Source organism: Clinocottus analis, unplaced genomic scaffold (genome assembly GCF_023055335.1).
Source record: "Clinocottus analis isolate CAN_PGR_092001 unplaced genomic scaffold, fCliAna1.0.p SCAF_26, whole genome shotgun sequence".
NCBI classification, from domain to species: domain Eukaryota; kingdom Metazoa; phylum Chordata; class Actinopteri; order Perciformes; family Cottidae; genus Clinocottus; species Clinocottus analis.
In genome coordinates this window covers 2,243,085-2,263,377 of record NW_027175998.1, presented here as the reverse complement: position 1 = coordinate 2,263,377, position 20,293 = coordinate 2,243,085, and the positions used below count along the sequence as shown (strand labels likewise).

Sequence of the window (20,293 nt, the reverse complement as noted above, 5' to 3'; positions counted from 1 at the left end):
AGGTGTGTTTAGTGTTTTTTTGTTAATATCTCATTCTGTTATTTCACTTGTTATTAGTTTTCATAACTATTTAACCCGTTGAAAACTGTGGAACCAATTTTGTCTCTAGTCTCCTTTTCCCTGTATTTGAGTCGTCGTGGGAAAGTCAAAATAATTACAATACTTGTGTTTATTGTATGTATTTGTTCAGCATAGTCTTTGGCAAAAAAATGTATATCTGCAAAACCTTTTAAAAGATATTCTGATCATAACTATGAACATCCATTATGATATGAGCCAAATTCTTCAAAAATGCCTCCTGGAGCGGTCAATAAGTCATCTTTTTGGAAAGATTACGACCTAAAGAATCGTAATCTGTAACAAAAATCACAATAAAACAAAGACTTGGCCTGTTAGGAAGGAGTTTCAGTCAAAAAAACTGTGTCGTTCGGTTCAAAAATGGAAAAATTACATATTTTATGCCGAAAGATTGTCCGAGTGGGGCATGCTGGGACTTCAAATGGGCGCGGGAGGATTTTCACGCACGGTTTCCAAAAGCTTAAACTAAGGATAATAATACTGTGTACTAATACATTTATAAAAAGGTTTTCAATCACCCCCCTCTGACCGAGAAATAAATACATTTTGCTCGGCATTCCTCTCAAGTAAATGCTGTTTGTGAGCGTGAGCTGAATGAATGCAGAGTCCATCCTTTCCCTGAGCCACAGACATCCTAACCATGCATCGACTACACACGAGTGCTCTGTTTGGCCTTCTGCCAGAGAAATAACACAACCGTGACCCACAAGGACAGAGCGTCATGCACTAACACAGTGAAAGGGATGCGCGGCGTTTCAGGAGACTTCAAACCAGATCACACGAGAACACATGCGCACATCTGTGTGCCGGTACGGGTGGTAAGCGGCGAGCGGAGGCGGGGCTTCAGTACCTTGCTCTTGCTCTTGGGGGGCCGCCTGAAGCGCAGCAGGTCTTTATGTTGCCTGGACACGAAGTTGACGGCGGCGTACTCCAACAGGGCGGAGAAGACGAAGAGAAGACACACCGCCATCCAGATGTCTATGGCCTTGACGTAAGAGACCTTTCAACACACACACACACACACACACACACACACACACACACACACACACACACACACACACACTCTAGTTAAGTTTAAAACATATTTTCAAGCAAAAGGTTTGAATCTTTTTCATAAATACACACATCGTTTGAGAGTTGTAGCTGCTGCTCTTTGCACACGCACACACACAAACACACACACACAGTTGTGTTTTTATGACTTTTGGGCACATATCTTTGACGTAAATGACTTTCCTGGAGACGTACCCTAACCCGAGCCACCTCTTCATCACTTAGCGTTTTCATTATCGGGAAGTGCAAATGTGTCCCTAAAAGATAGGCAAGTCCCCACGATGTGACTGTGTAATCAGATTTATGTCACCACAGAACTTGTAAAACAGGCTCACACACACGCGCGGATGCTTGTGGTGTCGAGATGGTGCAAAGTTTCTTTATGAAATAATGACTTATTTAAACATGTGCTACATACTGGAGTGCAATGTTCTGTTCAGCACTGGAAACATGAGAAGCCTCCTAACCTCTGAATAAATACACACACACACACACACAAACACACACGGTACGTGTGATGAAGATGTATGAGCTCTTAAGGGTTATGTAAATATGTGCTCCATTTGTGATTTCTTTTCCTCATGCATACGAGATATCAGGAGGAAGCTCGGAGACTCGACCCTCCACAGAGCAGAAACACCATGAAACCAACACACACACACACACACACACACACACACACACACACTTGAGCTCGCCTGGGAAAAACATGCCCCAATAAAAAGATTTCAGGTCAGAGGAGAGGGAATAAGTCAATTCTGCCACACACACACACACGTACACGCACACACACACACACACACACACACACACACACACACACACACACACCGTTTGAACCAGATGGACACAATCTGTCCGTGCATTATGGTACAAACAGGATACACGAAACGACTCCAACAAATTCTCATCCTCGGCTCACCACATCATAAAATGAAAAGTGTGTATTTTAATTTAACAACAAAGTTGTATTTGTCCAAACTCCACCCTCACAGATTGTGTTATCATTAAATTCATATCAATCAACCAAAGTCCAGTCACAAGCTGTTACATTTATGGCCCAAATACTGACGACCCATCCTTTAAATAGAAATAAACATACCTGGCAGTCCACAGGAACACCGATACAGTGTACGGACTTCTTTCTCACCAGCAATTCAAGTGTATTTTAGATTAAAAGCGATCATGCTAATATTTACATGGAGCAGAAATAGCCTACATCAACCCATCACCAGATGGCGCTTCACTTCATCTCTTCTCAAAGACTCTGCGTTTGGGATTGTCTCATTAAAACAGAGTGGGCATCCTTCCTGGAAATAACCGATTCCTCAAAGCCATCGCCGACCCTTCTGTGGGAAACGGAAGGTCGTTTTTAAAAAGAGGCATGAAAAAAAGGAAAGAGGAAAAAAAAAAAGAAGCTTAACTGGGACAAAATGAATCTACATTCAAATATAGGAAGTGATGAATAAGAAAGAAGCTGACACATGGAGTAAATACTAAAGAAAAAACTAAAATCTAAGTAATTAAGGACTCAGCAGGGAAGCCAACAAATTCACCCAATAGGATGAAGGAAATCTTCAGAAGGTTTTATGCCAATCTGCAGTCAGGGCCAGAAGGATTTAAACTGTGACACAATTATTAAAACGTTGCCTATTTATACGACTGCAGTGGATTCAAAACGAAACAGTCAATATGTGATTGAAGCGTCGAGTTTGAGCTTTATTTCAATGGATAGAACACAAATGTGGGATTAACTGATTAGGAATTACAGCCATTTGTACACAGTCCTCATTATCAGAGGCTCAGAATAATACACATAATTGTGAATATATATAATCATTTGGAAAATTTTGAGGAAAATCCTTTGCAGTTGATGGTTGCAGGATTTGGCTGAATCTGAGTAGTCAAGCCCTGAACACCTCAAAACTACTGCTACTTCTATCAGCTGTGACATCATTAATAAACACCGGGGGGCCCGGTTCCATTGGCGGACATACCGGCCCATGGGGAGCACCGCCTCCACCACGGTGACCAGGTGAAGGCATCACACCGGCTCGCCTGTGAACGCAGCATTCCTGTGTCTTTCCCCTCTCTCCCGCCACGTTTAACTCAGGCGTGTTGCATTCCCCTGAATGTAACACAGCCAGCGGACGTGACCCAGGGGAGAGATTTGCGTGCACCGATCCATAAAAACATGGAGGCCAAGAAAAGACCGTAGAAAAGACTGAGCGGGCAAGGAGGTCCGTGAATGCATCATTGCGGCCTTGCGGGAAAATAATGGTTTTCAAATGCGCTCGACCTGAAGAGGTGGGTTTTCTTACAACACCACACACCTGTGTATCCACGTTGGCAATCACAAGATTCATTCATATTGCACGTTAAGAGCCTCTAATTCACGTGTTTTCGGATAAGGAAATCTAAAATATAACGATACACTGATTCATAAGGAAAATAATATCCAGCCAACATGTTACAGTTGTTTTTGTATCTATTGAACTTGTAACTGGCGTGCCGTCTCGGCCAGGTCTCCCTCGGAAAAGAGGTTTCTCTCAAGAGGCCTTTGATGGAATTCATTTCTCTATTAAAAGATACAAATGTTAAACAAATAATAAAAAAAACAGACCTTCGGCAGTGACGTGCGGGATCCTGAACTCTGTGTGGTCATTGTGAGGACAGTGGTGATGCCCAGTGCCACTCTGGCTGGGGCAGCATCCATGTTGATCCAGAAGGAGACCCAGGACAGGATGACGATGAGCAGAGAAGGGATGTACATCTGGATCAGGTAGTAGCCCATCTGACGCTCCAGGTGGAACCGCACTTCAATGCAAGTGAATTTACCTGCGACAAAGCGGGAGACGCGCTTTCAATAACATTTGCGTATTGATGATTTTATTTCTGAAACGCGGTAATCAGCACTCGCTGAGGGAGAGCGACATCATCCTCTGCTCAGGTAGTATCTATATATTTAGCGGTTGGTTGTTTGCAGCCATACTAATGCTCTGGTTGTTCTATTTTTCCTGTAATGAAAAGACAAATGTCTGTCTGGATTGTTGTCACTAAAGTTACTGTTTGGTTCTTTCATCTTCCAGCTGATTTCTCTGTCTTGACCTGATTGCAGCAGCACATGATTGAGAAAATGTGACAACCCGCTCACGCAGCGTTATCGGTGCAACGGATCGCAGAAGGCGATCCGTCCGGATCAGATCAGCGCAGACGAAGAAAGTTAGACGATAAAACTTCTACAGATCCCTGATCATGTTTGTTTTGCTGCTGATACCAATTGCAGATCATTGATGATCCATATTGGCTAATACAAACAAATCTTGTCATGAGTAGTTTTAATAATGGATCATAATCGGCTTAGAGTTCAGCGTAAACAGATCATAATTCATCTCTAATATCTATTCATGACACTGTGAAAACATCCCTTCAAACAGCTTGATTGATTCAAGTTCCTCATCAAAACTAAATTTTACTAGATTACGTGAACACATCATGACATTATCATTTACCTCCAGCCAATACTCATTTTCCCTGAACAGAGCCTGAATGCATCATAATAATGAAACAGAACTGAACCTTTGTTCTCCTGTTGATTAAAACTAGTGGTTGTCAAACTGTGGGGTGCGACCCTCTAGTGGGGTGCGGCGGTATTACAGGTGGGGCGTAGATTATTATTATTTTTTTCCGAAATAATCTTTTATTAATCCCACAGTGGGGGAATTATTCTCTGCATTTTGGTAAGGAGCTTTGTGCTGCTGTGAAGCTCTGGGGCTTCAGTGTCAATGACACTTCAACATTAAAATATGGGGAGAAAACAGGGATCCAACCGGCTTCCTTGGTCATCTTTTTTTGCCAAACATTAGTTATTTTTTGCACATATATAACTTTATTTACATTGTTTTAACAAAGTGATTGCACATGTTATTAGTTTTTGTCAGATGGAGCGATCTGGTTTACTTAAAAGGGATTTCAATTTTCTTTAATCTATTAATTCAAAAAGCACGGATGGAGGAGTCTCAACAAGTTGGACCATTTTGTTCCAATGTCGTTGGGGCGATGGGGCGTGAAAGAAAAAGTTTAAGAACCACTGATTGAAACACAGATTGGCTGTTTACGATGCCAGAGACCAGAAAAACATAAAAGATGTCCTGATCGCATATTTGACTGAATATTGAAGCATAACGATCGTCAGTAAAACTTCATATGACACCGTAATGGTTAACGTGTAATTAATCTGCGTGCTGAACCGTGAGGAGTGATCCGTACGGATCACAGATCAACAGAGGCCCGCTACACCACCGGCCCGCGTGCACGTTCCAGTGCCTGTGACGGTGCTTACTGTGTGCGTGTTACCTGTGTTGTAGTGCTTGGTGCAGTATCTGAGGTCCGATTCATCTTTCAGGAGAAACTGCGGCAGCGTCAGGCCTTCGGCCACTTGGACTGATCCATTCTCCTGCCACTCGAAGATCAGGTCATTCATGGTGTAGCCGACTGGAAGAACAAAAGAACCACAGGATCATTTGATTATCACAATGACTGACACATTGGACAAAATAAAGGTCATGAGAAGATATGCATTGAGGTGTCAGCAGAACATCAATGTCTGAGGAGGAGAAGATTCGTTACTTTACAACGGAAAGAACAGCAGTTTGTTTGCAGCATCACTGGTGTTTGTGGTAACATTTAATCTGTAATGCACTATGATAACTGTTGTATAGTGTGACCGTACTGCTGCACTGACAATCCTTTTGACAGGGCTCACAGTTTAATACACAATCAATGTAGTGACAGCTAAATGGTCCAGGAAGCTGGGCGTGTTAACCTAGACCCAAACTATCATGGCTATTATACTCACTGTGATGTTTAACATATTTCCATAAAGGTTTCTAAAAGAACAATGTCATCCGATCATTCATTAATACTCCTTTATGTTTCCAGTAGGTGTTCCTCACTGCCCTGCTACGGTGGTCCCTTCATAATAGACTGCCTGGTTTGGAGACACCAGAGGTGCGTCTCTCCTCTTTGCAGATGATGTGGTTCTGTTGGTCCCATCGGACCGGGGCCGCCAGCGAGCACTGGGACCGCTTGCAGCCCAGTGTGAAGCGGTCAGGATGAGAGCCAGAACCGCCGAATGTGAGGCCATGGTGCTCTGATGGAAACCGGAAGATTGCTCGCTCCAGCTCAGGTCTGTGTTCCAAGTGAGGGAGTTCAAGTATCTCAGGGTCTTGCTCACAGGTGAGGGTGAAGTGGAGGGTGAGATGGAAAGGCAGTCCGGGGTGGCGTCAGCTGCGATGTGGGCGTTGCATCGGGCCGTTGGAGTGAAAACAGCTGAGCCTCACAGATGGTCGTGAGCTTCAGGCAGTGATTATAAGAATGAGATTGCGGCTAAATCGGCAGAAATGAGCTTCTTTTGTAAAGTAGCTGGACTCAGCCTCTGGCTGCTTCCACACCATTACGTTTCTGTTTTGACATGTAATCTTTTGCTACGTTAACACCAAGCGTCCACACTACTCTGTAGTTTTAGAGCCCCTAAAATGAAGGAGTTTAAAAAACGCTCCGGATTGACGCTGCGTGCATTTTCTGCCATTTGACCCCAAATGGCAGAATTAGTCTCAAATGTCCCGACGCCAACGGGACACTTTCCTTCACAAGAACGATTGTTGAAAGAAGCTCATGAATATCACTCAGCAAGAAGTGCACAGGTATTATTTTTGGGATACAATTAAACCGTGACACGCTACGTGACAAAAAAAGTCAAAACCCAGTTATAGCTATCCGATGTAATGTCTGATGTCACCTTTAATGCCAACAAATGTATGTCAACAAGAGTAAAGAGCTACAAATGTATTTATGCGTGTGTGTGTGTGTGTGTGTGTGTGTGTGTGTGTGTGTGTGTGTGTTTATACTTACAGCTCTCCAGCTGCATGATACAGGTCTGAACATCCATAGGGAAGTTCTTAAGATCCATGGGACATGAGAGAGTTAATGTTAACCTGAAAGCGAAGATGGAGGAGAGAACAAGTGACGAGGGAGTCAGAGCGAGTGGCATGGTTTAATGTCATGTCGTACAGATGTACAGAATCAAACCACTTTGCTTATTTTATATTAATGCGGCGCTGAGTCAGATCTCTTGAAGGCTCACAAATCGCACGATATCTACCGAATATGTAGGATACACAACTGCCATTTTTTCTTCCGCTGTCTATCACATCCACAGTGCAGAGTACAACCTGAAGGTTGGCAAATATATTAAAGACATATATAGAAAGTTGCATTTAGCAATACACAACTTGTGTCAGTATCTCATGCTGAAAGGGACAGAGCTCTGAATGCAGCTGTAATGGAGGATTTTCACGAAACATCCATGAAGTTACTTTTTATTTCATTTGGATACGAACAGAACGGGACAAAACAAATTTATTATTTTTGTAGGAGAGATTATACAACCCACATTTTTTTGGATTGGAGAGTCCTTATGATGGTAATGTATTCTTCTAAATGTCATAAAAATGCCAAAAGTATTGTATTGTCCCACACTCACCTTATAGAGTACAACACATTCCCGTTCTTAAATATCCGGAGCAGTTTGTTATCTGTCGTGACTTCGTGAAAGTGGGCCCCCTTCTCATTGGCAAAGAACAGATCCGGTTTCCAAATGGAGTCCAACATGGAGGGGTCCAGGTCCAGAGAATCATCTGGGTATTCAGAATAGGCGAGTCTGGGGTCGTTCCACTGCTGTCGGAGGAAGATATTTACACGGTAGTCCTACAAACACAGAGAATCACATGCATTACTCACAGGGAATCTTAGAGGAACCGAGAGGAAGTCGTTGACCGCTGCAAACACATTGTTCAGTATGAGCATCTCATTCCAGGGTATCATGGTAAATGTTCGACATTTGGATGACAATCATCAAAAAGTTCGTTGAAAGACTTGACTTTTCCTTCAAGGATTCATCATCTTTCATTTAAAAAAAAGTTCAGAGGCCTCCTCCTGCTCCGTATTCACAACTTCACGTCCTCCGTGTCTCTTGACGCTAAAAGATAGTCCGGATGGTCGCTTGCAATTTGGCACATGCGCTAGCGATGCGCTTCAATACTCTCACCCACATCCGACCCTCCAGACGTCCCATTCAGGCACCAACCTCCATGTCTGATCAAATCACGCTGCAAATCTCTACTGGTGGATCACTTCTACCGTCGCACGGTATAGACCATAAAATAGTCAAACATTAAACAGTACAAACTATTTTAAGGAGCAGGTTACCACAGGGGAATATGAATATATATATATATATATATATATATATATATATATATATATATATATATATATATATATATATATATATATTAGGGCTGGGCAATATATTAGGGCTGGGCAAAGTTGAAAAAAGATAACTAATTCACCGCATGATTTTTATGCAATTAATCGCATTATGCGCCAAATTCAATAATTAAGTAGAAACTAGTGTATTGCACGCTATCATTTTAAAGTGATGTTAACAGAACAATGTAACAGCACTCTGGAGCAACAGCAAGTTAACATACATACATATATAGTTTATACATTTGTTTTCTTTTTTTTTTGAACAGGTACTGTTCAGTAGTAAGGGTCCCTGTGAGGGACACGCCACTCCTTCTTTTGTCCACGTTCAGTCTGTTGTTTACCTTAAAGACGTATGTTAAAGACCAGCAATTGATGAACTTTATACAAAAGCAATAAGTGCTTTTCAAGTTTTCAGTTCAGTTTTTCTTCCTCAGTCAAAAAAGTCCAGTCTGTGTTGTCTTGAACAGGTGCACTGACGTCTGGTTGAATGAGCTGGAGATGTGAAGGACAGCTGACAGGTATCAGCGGCGGCTTTGCGCGAGCGCGATTAATGTTCAGTCCGAAAGCTAAACGTGCAGCGCGAGCCTGCCGGCAGACCGACCGCCTGTGAAGCTTTGTGAGGCGAGCGACTCGCGGCAGCAGAGAACAGAAACTACAGAACAATACGTGCTTTCACGTCAGGCTCAAGTCGACAAGTAGTCAACACGGCCTGTCGGTGACGGTGAGGCTACGGAAGCGCGCGCACCTACGTACATCACCTTCAAAGTAAAAGCCCCAAAAATAAATAAATGCAGTGAACGCGTGATCAAATGATTAACGTTGTTCATCGATTGAAAAGTTAACGTGTTAAATTGCCCAGCCCTAATATATATCAACATCTAATCCCTGACGATTTGAAGGATATTCCATCCATTATCAGATTAAATAATGTTGGTAACAGGTAAGGGCACCTATAGCACCAATTTCCTGAACCTCTCCCGAAGCTGATGTCCCACAAGGTGCAGTCCTGTCTGTTATCTATACGCCCTACTACCTCTCACCTACCACAGGACTTGTATAACACCTTTCTAGCCATCCGACTACTCAAGTCGCTTTCACACCGTGTGTCATTTGCTCATTCATTTACTGATGGCAGGCGACCATGGAAGGTGCCACGTTCCATCATCATCCACTGAGTTAATCATTCACACCCAATTACCCAGCAATGGGACAGCCGCAAGCAACTTGGGGTTACGCGTCTTGCCCAAGGACCCTTCGACATGGACCTGCTCCAAATCAGCTCCACTGGCTGCCAAAAAACTCCAATCATGCGTCACATCAAAACCCAACATATGGGGGATTATAACTCAGCTAATTCTACATCCCAGATGCACCCAACTCAAACTCATGATCCAGCTCACACACACTCTTATATACTATTGCACTGTGCTTATTCTTATGTAAATTACATGTATATGAAAATATATTCCAAACTTAATGTGACATTTCAGGACGTACACACGGGCGTCCACACGCACCTCTGATGGAGGAGTCAGTGGGACGGAACAGTCATACTAATACAAGCCGCCGGCGCTCCAACCACACCGTACCCCCGTATAGAGGCTTTAAAGAGACGGCAATGGTGTGTTCACAGACCTCGTTGCAGGCTCGGCGTTTTCCACTCCACTCCCCCTTTGTGGCCACAAAGACATGAGAATGGTTCACCTGTTTCATGGTGTGGGATGGTGGGACGTCTCGCTGTATCACTCTGGTCTCCACACAGGGATGCAGGAGGGATGTCAGCTTACAGGTTTACTGATGCGTTCCCTAACCTCATCTCCGGCTTAGCCACATGCATGTTCTCCCTCACGGATCTCCACGCAGGAAGGCAAGGATGGGACACAGTGCCGTGATGTCTGCTGCATCTATTTCAAGCCAGCCTGGGATCTCTGATCTCCAGCTCAGACTTGTCCATGTCGGCCTTTCCATGGGGTCGGCTTCTGCTTTTGGCAGATCTGAGACAAGATGCTCGTCCGCTGTCGCAGTTTACAAACGGATGGAGACGCAATTGTTTGTTAACTGATTGGACCAAAAGAAGGCTGAGACTTGAGTTATTCTCTCCAGTTCTCCATCGTTCCTCCTCTGTTTGTGTGCGTCGAGGAGGTGAGTCTATCCCAGAGGGAAATGGATTGCCTATCAGCAGAGATCTAGTATCTGTGACAGAAACAGGCTGTGCCTCTCTTCCCCACTGAAAACAACTTTCCAAGTTCTTAATATTATTGTGTTTCACCAGACAGCTGTTCGGTTATACCCCGACCCTGAGAGTAACGACAGGCCGACATGAGCCGGGTCTTCTCTGCACTTATGGTGCAACAAGAGCCCCTTTGATAAGTAGTGAAACAAATACCATAATGCATTATTCCAGTTGTGTGTGTGTATATATATATATATATATATATATATATATATATATATATCTTACTGTTTAGACACTTTAATTCTGCATTACCTTTCACGCAATAGGTTGCCTCATTCTGAAGAGAACAAACATCTAATTATCTTTGCTGCACGGGAGTCATGCCACAGATTCATTACATTTCAGTACTCGCTGATGCAGAAACCTAATCCGAGCTGGAAATAAACTTCACTGCGCAGTGATTCACCGCCTGCCTGGGGTTACCCTGAGTGTCTATACCTCAAGATGTGATTCCTGTTGGCAGGTAGGGAGCGCTTCATTTCAGCGATCAGGCTGCTCTCATCCAGCATTTGTAACATTAATACCTAAAATAATATTCCCCCTTTAAGGTGGATGGGTGCAACAAATAGAAATCTTCCAGCCAGCAGACTGCAGTTTGTTCCGTGTGTGAAATAAGAAGTCAACGTTCATGTTTTTGTCTCCTAACTTACGGACTTCCCTGCTTATATTGAACAACGATCGGTTCCTAAACCTAACTAAGATGTTTTGTTGCCCAAACCGAGCCTCGTAGTTAAGTTGAGCTTTAACTGAGTTTATTTAGAAAAGAACGTATGTATTTAAACACGAGAAAAGAGGAGTAACTTCACATCACACGGACCGTTGCAGCGCTTCAGTTCTCAGTCATTTCTGGTTCTTTCTGGATGACCATAGAGTTCAAGCATTAAATACACAATCTTCTGTTTTTCTGGTGTCTTCAACCCGTCAGCCAGCGGAACACTTTCTGAATTTCCCAAATGCATATGATATGCATTCAACGCATTCAGATTCATGCTGAAGTACATGAACATTAGAAAAGAGAATATTTGGAGGTAGTCAAATGGATCTGCAGCTTGGTTTCAAATACATTAAGTCACGTATTCAATAAAGGGAAAGTGAATAAAGACTTATAAGTTAAGGGAGTCAAATAAAATGAATGCCGTTTCTGCTCCCTGCTTGCTGAAAAATAAAAAACAGAAAATTGTTTCCTAACAAATGTCTAATACCAATTGTCACAGCCTGTTGCATTGCCCCAAAGTCGAAGCCAAAAGTACATAAATAATACAGCTTTAAAGAACCATCACAGCCATCACATGGACACAGCCAACAAGAACACAGCTAAACGAGAAGCGAGCTCACATTCGAACAGTCTTTGTATGAGGACAAAACCTGTGACACGAGCACGTCTCCCTGTGCAACCAGAGAAACTAAACCCTGCTGGCACGCAGATGGAGAATGGATTAAGAGGGATGGAGCGATTGAGTGAACAAATGAAAAAAAAAAGTCTTACAGTAGTTAATCTGTTTAACATAGAAAGCGTGTAAAGACCAGAATAAACCAACCTGGCCGTAAGCCCTGTGTGTGTGTGTGTGTGTGTGTGTGTGTGTGTGTGTGTGTGTGTGTGTGTAAACTGCATGTGTGACACTGATCATGATTTCCTCCCGTCTGTCTCTTCTCTTTCAGTGATGTAATGGGAAAACAAAGAAGGGGAAACAATAAGCCTAAAATGCTAATTATTATTATTATTATTATCATTATTATGATTAATATTATATAATAGTTATTGTTTTGTGACAAGGTTTTCCTTTTTTATTATTATTATCATATAATGCTTATTGTTTTGTGACAAGGTCTTCTTTTTTTTTTTTTTACCATAATTATTATTATAAACCATTCGATTGTTCTTTGGGGAAAAATGAATACAAGCTCTCTAAACGTGCCCTCTGATAAGCCCTCTGGTTGAGATAAGCTCTGGAAACAAGAGGGATTACAGTGAATTTAAGTGACTAAACTGCACGACATCACAACATCTATTCACACACTATTATGTATTATACAACTTCTGAGACCTTCATCTCTCTCACTACCACCTATGTAATGCCATCTGGGCCCAGAACAGGAAGTATGCTCCACAAGTATGGTCCAACATCCAAAGTTGAATTTCAAATACGGGCAGGGGTACAATAAGTAAGAGGTTGGGAGTCGGCAGAAATCAGAATACCGGAAGTCAAAGCGGGTTCAGTTAACCTTGCGTCGCTCACGCAAAAGCAGTTTGTACTAATTTGGCCGAAATGTAGCATGTAGCATGAATTTGGACACAAATGCAAAATCGGCTGTATCAAAAATACCTGGATGTCATACTGATTCAGAAATAAATCTCCAGCATGCAGTGAACTGGTCCACCTTGTGTGTGTGTGTCTGTCTTACAACAAAAAACGTTCTGTGCTCAATACGTTTTTTTTCAATATTATATTACAATAGTGGTAGGAGTTGGGTTTTTTCTAAAAAAAAAAAAGAAGTTGCAACTAGGCTAAACTCGGCATATCTTACTGCAAAATAAATTGATTTAACAGTTTCACACTGCCGTCTGCTGGTCAATGCAGTGTGCAGTATTTACTACATGCTACATGCTACATGCTGCGTTCGTCAATAGTACGCAGTCGGCGGGGGCAAAGTCTGGCGAAGAGGAGGCTGATGCAGGCCAGTATTTAGGAAAATGACATGCAGGTGAGGAGGGTGAGCCGATGGAAAAGGGGGCGACTGGAGGACACGAGGGTCTGAATGTCATTCATTTTCTAATCAGAGGACGCGTGCGCCGGCTCTGCGCGAATGTAGCGGTTTGCTACGCTACAAGCATTAGCGTATAGAAGGAGTAGAACAAGGCTTCAGGGATGCAAAGTACTCAGCAGGTATGTTTGGCTAACCGCTAATTGGTGGATACACCTCTGCTGGTTTTTAAGTCTGAATCAAATGTGTTTTACGTCGCTTACAGACTGTTAGTCGTGTCGGACAGCTCGGCGGGTTTCATTTTGTTTTTGGCAAAATTGTGTGATGATCATTTGCGACGACTTTGAGCCCAAAGCCCTAATACATTACTGCTTGTTAGTGAGTTTGTGTGTTTTGGGACTTCTTACCTCTTGTTGGTGTCTACAAGGGTGGGGGTTAGCCAACTGTGGGTCGTGCTCATTCGGTCACACAATACAGAAGACACACCAGGTCGGTGGGGTAGTATTATTATTATCCATACTGACAGCAACAAATCCAACTGTCTCGAACATAAAAGACAATTTATCAGTCTATTCATCCAGCCGTTATTTACCGCCTACTTGTAAAAATGTGTGCGAAATAATATCCAGCAACAGTTGGACTTCCTGTCACGTCACTATTTGAAAAGGGTTATTTATGCGTTCAGGTTATTTCATGGCACTCTCTTGTCTCTAAAATGAAGCGGGGAGATGAGACGACAGATGGTGAGAAGAGAGAAAGGTCTTAATCCTAATGTGACATATGGACGTGCGTACACATACCTCTAAGTGCTCCCTGCTCTCTCCGGCGCTCAGAATAGGACCTTTAACAAATGCCTGATATGCATGTAAGATATGACACGGCCTTCCCTCTCTCCAACACTAGCCGTTAGCTATTCCCTGGGCCGGGAAGAAGAACTGTGCACAAGCGGCTCTAATGGACTCAAGAGAAGAAACTGAGTGTTGTGGCATGATATACACGCACACTCTTTACAATTGGTGAGGGGATTTGTACTTCCAACCACTCAGAGCGCACGTTCAGCCAGGCAGGGGCTGCGGGAGCCATTTGGGGTTAAGTGTCTTGCCAAAAGACACATCAACATGGACTAGCAGAGCCGGAGAACAAACTGCCGATCCTCTGATTGAAGGACGACCCGCTCTACGACAGAGTTACAAGGTACAAACTATTTGGATAACAGTTTTTTAATACAACCAGAACCTCTGACTATCATAGACTACCAAACGTCTGAAAAAGCCAACACTGCCTTATGGGAGTGTTAAAGGTACTAATGATAAAATACTTATAAACTACAGACATCTTTAAAATATAAACTGAAAGGGCATCTTGAAAACTGACTAAAACTCAGATGGCATCGGAAAAAAATAATAACACAAACTCGGCTCAAACGAGCCAAAAGGCCTCCTGAAATAGTGTACATTCTGAAATTGGACATGACAGTTCGTGCTAGGCAGGCGAACACACCGCCAACACACACGCATATACAAATGGCATATCCGTCAGAACAACCCCCTCCCTCCGGTGGTGCAGAGAGCACTTAGACCTTGTCGCTTCAATCATCCATCCACTCGTCCATCCAACATCTTTAGAGGAGGCTTCACTGATCACAACCAGTTCTGCTCGCCAGCTCACGATGCAAGAGACCAACGACAACGGGAAGGGAAGTGGTGTCAGAGAGAAGTGAAGCGTCTCAAACGCGTTCCATCATTTCACACAGACACGTACTGAACTGCGCTATCTTAATTTCAATCAATAGCGTCAACTAGTTGCACTGAACATTGATATGATGACGAATACTTCAAGGTCTCAAATTTGGGGATTGGCTGCCAATAGCAACTTTAATCTTGGCAAGATGTGAAAAACTATGAAACTCAATAATAATTGAAAAATACTTTTATAACACCGTTACTATCTGAACTATTGGCTTTCTACTTTTTTTCATGATTTTCAAAACCGCAAGAAAAGCGATATTCTCAATCAAAAAAACAAACCTTTCAAATATCATACATCCACTTATGAAAGTGTGAATTTGGCTTCTACAATATTGGCTGAGCTAAATCTCAACATATACTGCAATCGACATTTCTATCACAGAAGAAGAATCGCCACCCGATGCAAGGGAGCAAAGACTTTGTTGAGGTATCAACCTAAAATGTACGAGACTGAGCTGAACACACCTACCTCTGTATTCCTGTCCATAAAAGAATCAATTCAGTTATTGACTTCTTGAAGATTAAACCAATAGCTAGAAGCAGCTTGGCTCTTGAAACCCTTCAGCCATAGAGCCTATAAGCATGATGTCAAAGTCCTATTTACTTTTACATTAACGTTTGATTCGGCTTAATAAGTGACTATTGATTGAATCATTTTGGATGTGACAGGATTGTAGTTAATTAATCTTTACATTTCGAGGTGTGACCCTACGTGATTGGTAAAGACACGTGCATCAGGTGATCCTGGTTTGATTCATCGTCAGAGCATAGGAAACAGGTTGTGAGTGCAGATTCTGCCACAATGGTGACCGCTAAAGAGATATCCTGACTGATGCTCCACCCAGGAAGGCCACACAGCGACCTTCAGAGGTAGGTCAAGAAGTAAGAGTTAACTTAAATTAAAGAAGAAGTCTGTTATAAATATGTAAGACTATTATCCAATGATTTGGAAAAACTTTAGCTGTCTACCATATTTGGACCTGGAGGAAAAAGATGCTCCAAGTAAAGATGTATGACAACAACAAGAATTATGGCTTTTGGCCGAAAGGGCTTTTTGTTGGCTCTCGGGGTTCTTTGTTCTTTTTGAGCTTTCTTTTAAAGTCCTAAAGGGGGCTTTTTCACTTTTGCGTTAATGATTTCTGGAACCAGACATCTTCATTTTATTGTTAACCCGCCCACCCCCAAAAAAAACTGGTTTGTATTTTGTACATCCAAAGTTCGCTTTTGCTCATCCCTGAGGGTGTCTGCATAATCCTCTAAAACTGAGAGTGCTCTTTCTGATGGGATAGGCAGTAATAAATTAGATTTAAATTGGAATAAAACACCTTCTGCTTGCTAAGGTTAATATGACGTTGTTCAATTTGATTTGAATTACTGAAATGTCTGGCTCAGATTGCTTCTATAGATGCTCTGCTCTTTCATTTTGTCTTGCATGGAGATATTGGGGGTGCGTTCACTAGAAGAAGTCAGAAGGTACAGAACCCACACTGGATCATGCCACTATCCTGTCTGTGCACAGAGCAAATATTAAGCCCTCTACACTAAACTCGCAGGATTTACTTAATTTAATTGAGGATTGAGCATTCTGTTAAGGACAAATACATGCATTTAGTTTATAATATAAGTTTGTCTGATGCTCAAAAATCACAAGGAATGTGACACATTTAATTAAACAGGGATTGTATTCTGGGGAAAATCTGCTATTATTATTATAAATATATGTGCCGCGTTATGGGCGTGGATACATTTCACAGGGTTTTGGCTGACTGGGCTATTCAGCTGCATTTATTTTAGCCAGAGTATAAATACATTGCTCTCCGAGGCCAACGGAGACGGAATAATTCTGCTGTAAAGAATGTCAGTGTCGGCAGTTTTTGATGGATGCCACAGTGTGACTGCATGACCGTGGTGTGCTGCAGACCTCCAGGATCCTGGGGATTAACCGGAAAAGACAACCAAGACCTGCGGGGCCGAGAGGGCAGATGACTGCTGAGAGATTCTTTTGTCACTTCACGCTACTGGAAGCTTTTTTTTGTTGAGTTGCGACAATGTGTAAAATACAGTGGCGGGTCGTCAGGGCGTGCTAAGCCTTCTCTGTTGGCCTAAACAGCTCGAGACTATGACTCCTCTGACGGGGATCTCAGGTATAGAAGAGGCCTACGAGCGTGAGGGGGTTGGTGAACTTACGCCAGAGCTTCATGTGTTTACGTAGCTGTGGCGTCATGATGAGGTGATTAGGTTTTTTCAGCTTGTAGTAGAGACGGCACTGAAGGCGCAGGTAGAAAATCCACAGCCCGCCACTGGTAAAATAAAGGTTGTGGCTGTCTTCTGTCACGCTGTTTCAGAACCACAGAGCTGTGTTTTTATACAGGCGCACCTCGGATACACTAGCGGCAGCAGCTGGCATCAGGAGCAGGAGGACTCCGCCTTCTCGGCCAATATATCACGCGTCAGGAACTCGTGGCTCCGGTGGATTACATCAGCATCCATATAACAGGTGGCTTTAAGTTAAGAGGGTTAGTTTCAGCCAGTGTCTTTTACTCACCATGGTGGTTTCAGCAATGGACCCAAAGCTGTTGATGAAAATGTTACAGGAAACATTCACTGGAGGACCTGCAGAGTGAGAGATAGAGGATAGGTTGCAGGAGATGGACATAATATAGGTGATACAATTCTAGCACGGTTGGCTTCAAGGGTACCAACACATGTAAGGAAAGCCTCAATACCGCTATGAGGTACAGTACTAGGCCGGGGAACATTGTGCTTCATAGAATCACTTCAACTTGAGTAAAGTGCATGTGGCAATGTGTGTTTCACAAGAGGGCAGAAGCCATGAAACTTCTTCCAAAAAGCTGTTAACATTTGTGGGATTATCTTCTCAAAGTATCTCTTATGATGATAAGAATGCGATCGCAAGTAAAAATAAAATGATATTGTGAAGTTTGAGGGCGCTATACCTATTTAATGACTGAAATAAACTTCTGTATCCAGACACTCCTGTCCGTCAGCCTACGACGCCCCGTTAGAGCCAATGACGGCATGCAGGCTATGCAACCCATTCGGAGGTGTTAAACACCGCCACTTTTTCACGCCCCTTGGCATTACATCAATTGGCACAAGGCTCGCTTAAGCTCTGTCGGATGCAAAGCGGTCGTATCTGACGGATGAGAAGGGATTGTGCCATCGCCTCGCTTTCCCCCCCCGCCTCCCGCTGTGTGCAGAGTGCCTTTGTCTGTTTGCCGAAGCAAACACACACAAGCAGAGCCGACAGTATTGAAGCCTGCTGTTTGTTCTGTGGACATCTGGAGCGTTAACCGTGACATCAGTTTCTTCATATTTACTGACAGGGCCCGGTTCAGAGACAGTGCTTTACTCCTGTGTCCAGCTGTTGTTGTCCTCCTTGTTCAGGAGGAGACAACATAACATCTCTCTCTCTCTCTCTGTCTCTCTCTCTCTCTTAATCAAAGGCATCAAAGTTTTTGACCTCCAGTGAACAAATAAGGAAACCATTTCCTGTGTAAATTAAAGAGAATGAAATATATGCAGTGGGATGAGAGGAGCTCGGCCTGCCAGCGACACAACGGAGCCAATCATTGTGCTGAAGAGAAATGTGCTTTGCAGATGAGCCCTGAACGCCTCGAGCTGAAAAAAAAAAAATTAAACTCAAGGGAGAAGAGGTGCCTGATGGCATTAGCGTTTCTTTCTTTGGGATGACTTTCACTTGATACCAGGAGCCATAGGACTTTACAGACCTCCGTTACCATGATCTGAACACAGAGCAGCAGGCCTGGAGGCAAATGAGTGGTTTTCATTCATATCTTTGGGAAAGATGTATCATTTACTAAAGGAAGCGTACAGATCGCCATTTTGTTTTTTTTAATGCACTCCTTAGGTGGAGAAGATGATGTTCCGGTAATAATAGGCAGCTCACATTTTCCGCCTGCAAAATAATAAACACCTAGAGTAAACCTTCTTAGCAATACTTATAAAGCCAATAATGCGCCGTCCGGGACATTGAAAGCATCATCATGCGGTTTGGGGAGTCATTCCATCATTACCTTCAGGTGTTCATGTTCCACATCTTCAATGTCATTGTCACAGACCAAACAACAGTTCTGCTGCCATTTTTAGCACTTTTGGCAACAGGTTTTTGCCATCCAAATTTAGGATATCTAACTTGGGAAATAAATAAATAAATAAATTTTTAAAAAATAAATAAATTGCTGAACTAGTACGGTTCTGTAAAAGCTACATTTATATCATAAAATGAGGCTTTTTTCCTGAATACAGGTCAGAAAGGTGTCTGTCGTACTAAAAACTCTAAATGTCATCCTAAATGGAGATAAGACAGGATTTCAGGCAGTTTCTGTAATGAGGTGTGAAGGAAATGATGATCGTCTTTTCCTCTCTGTCTGCCCTATGCACCCTGACACCATTTCCTGTGGCCTTTGACGAGTCGGCTAACTGCAGGATATACACCCTGCGGCTCTCACTTATCTTTAGCCTTTCACTAACCAAGCTCTTCCCTTCTTAACTGTCTGCCTCTGAGCATACAGCACTTCACCTCAGCGCAAAGACGGGTTAAGAGGTGAGGACCTGACACTCTAAACTCTAGACCGTGGCATAAAACAGGATATTGCTGATATATATATATACAGCACTCCTGCATCGCTTAGGACAAGAATGGCGACACGAAAGTGATCAAGAGAGAAAAGAGAAAATGGACTCCAAGCTCCAGATAGCACAGCTGACAGAAAAGCTGACAGAAAAGTCACATTTCTGGGTCATGTGATCACAGCAGAGGGCAAATCCCTCTCAATCAAACGCATTGAGGCGAGTCAACATCCTCCAAAGCCTGCGACCAGTGATGTCATTATGTCACTCCTACGAATGGGATCTCACTGTCGCTCATTCATTCCTATCTATGCTGTGCTGAAGGCACCGATGTCAGCACTTGCACACGAGAAAGGCAACTTCATGCGGTGCAGTGACCTGGAGGCGGAGCCGCCATTTAACCCGTAGAAAACTGTGGAACCAATTTAGTCCCTAGACCTCTTTTTTCCTGTGTTTGAGTCGTCGTAGGAACCCCAAACTGATTCCAATACTTGTATTTATTGTATGTATTTGTTCAGCAAAAGTC

General features: G+C 43.0%; 1 protein-coding gene across 2 annotated transcripts in view; it reads right to left on the bottom strand.

Annotated features, from left to right (window-relative positions):
- LOC137794945 (glycine receptor subunit alpha-3-like) overlaps positions 1-20,293 on the bottom strand; it is a 31,925-nt gene that overhangs the window by 4,092 nt on the left and 7,540 nt on the right. For both annotated transcript variants that reach the window (XM_068592108.1, XM_068592107.1), the window contains exons 3-8: positions 17,699-17,766; positions 7,679-7,902; positions 7,048-7,130; positions 5,491-5,628; positions 3,758-3,972; positions 929-1,078 (exon numbers count right to left, since the gene is read on the bottom strand). In XM_068592108.1, coding sequence (XP_068448209.1) covers positions 929-1,078; positions 3,758-3,972; positions 5,491-5,628; positions 7,048-7,130; positions 7,679-7,902; positions 17,699-17,766 — 878 coding nt within the window. The remainder of the gene's footprint in view (positions 1-928; positions 1,079-3,757; positions 3,973-5,490; positions 5,629-7,047; positions 7,131-7,678; positions 7,903-17,698; positions 17,767-20,293) is intronic.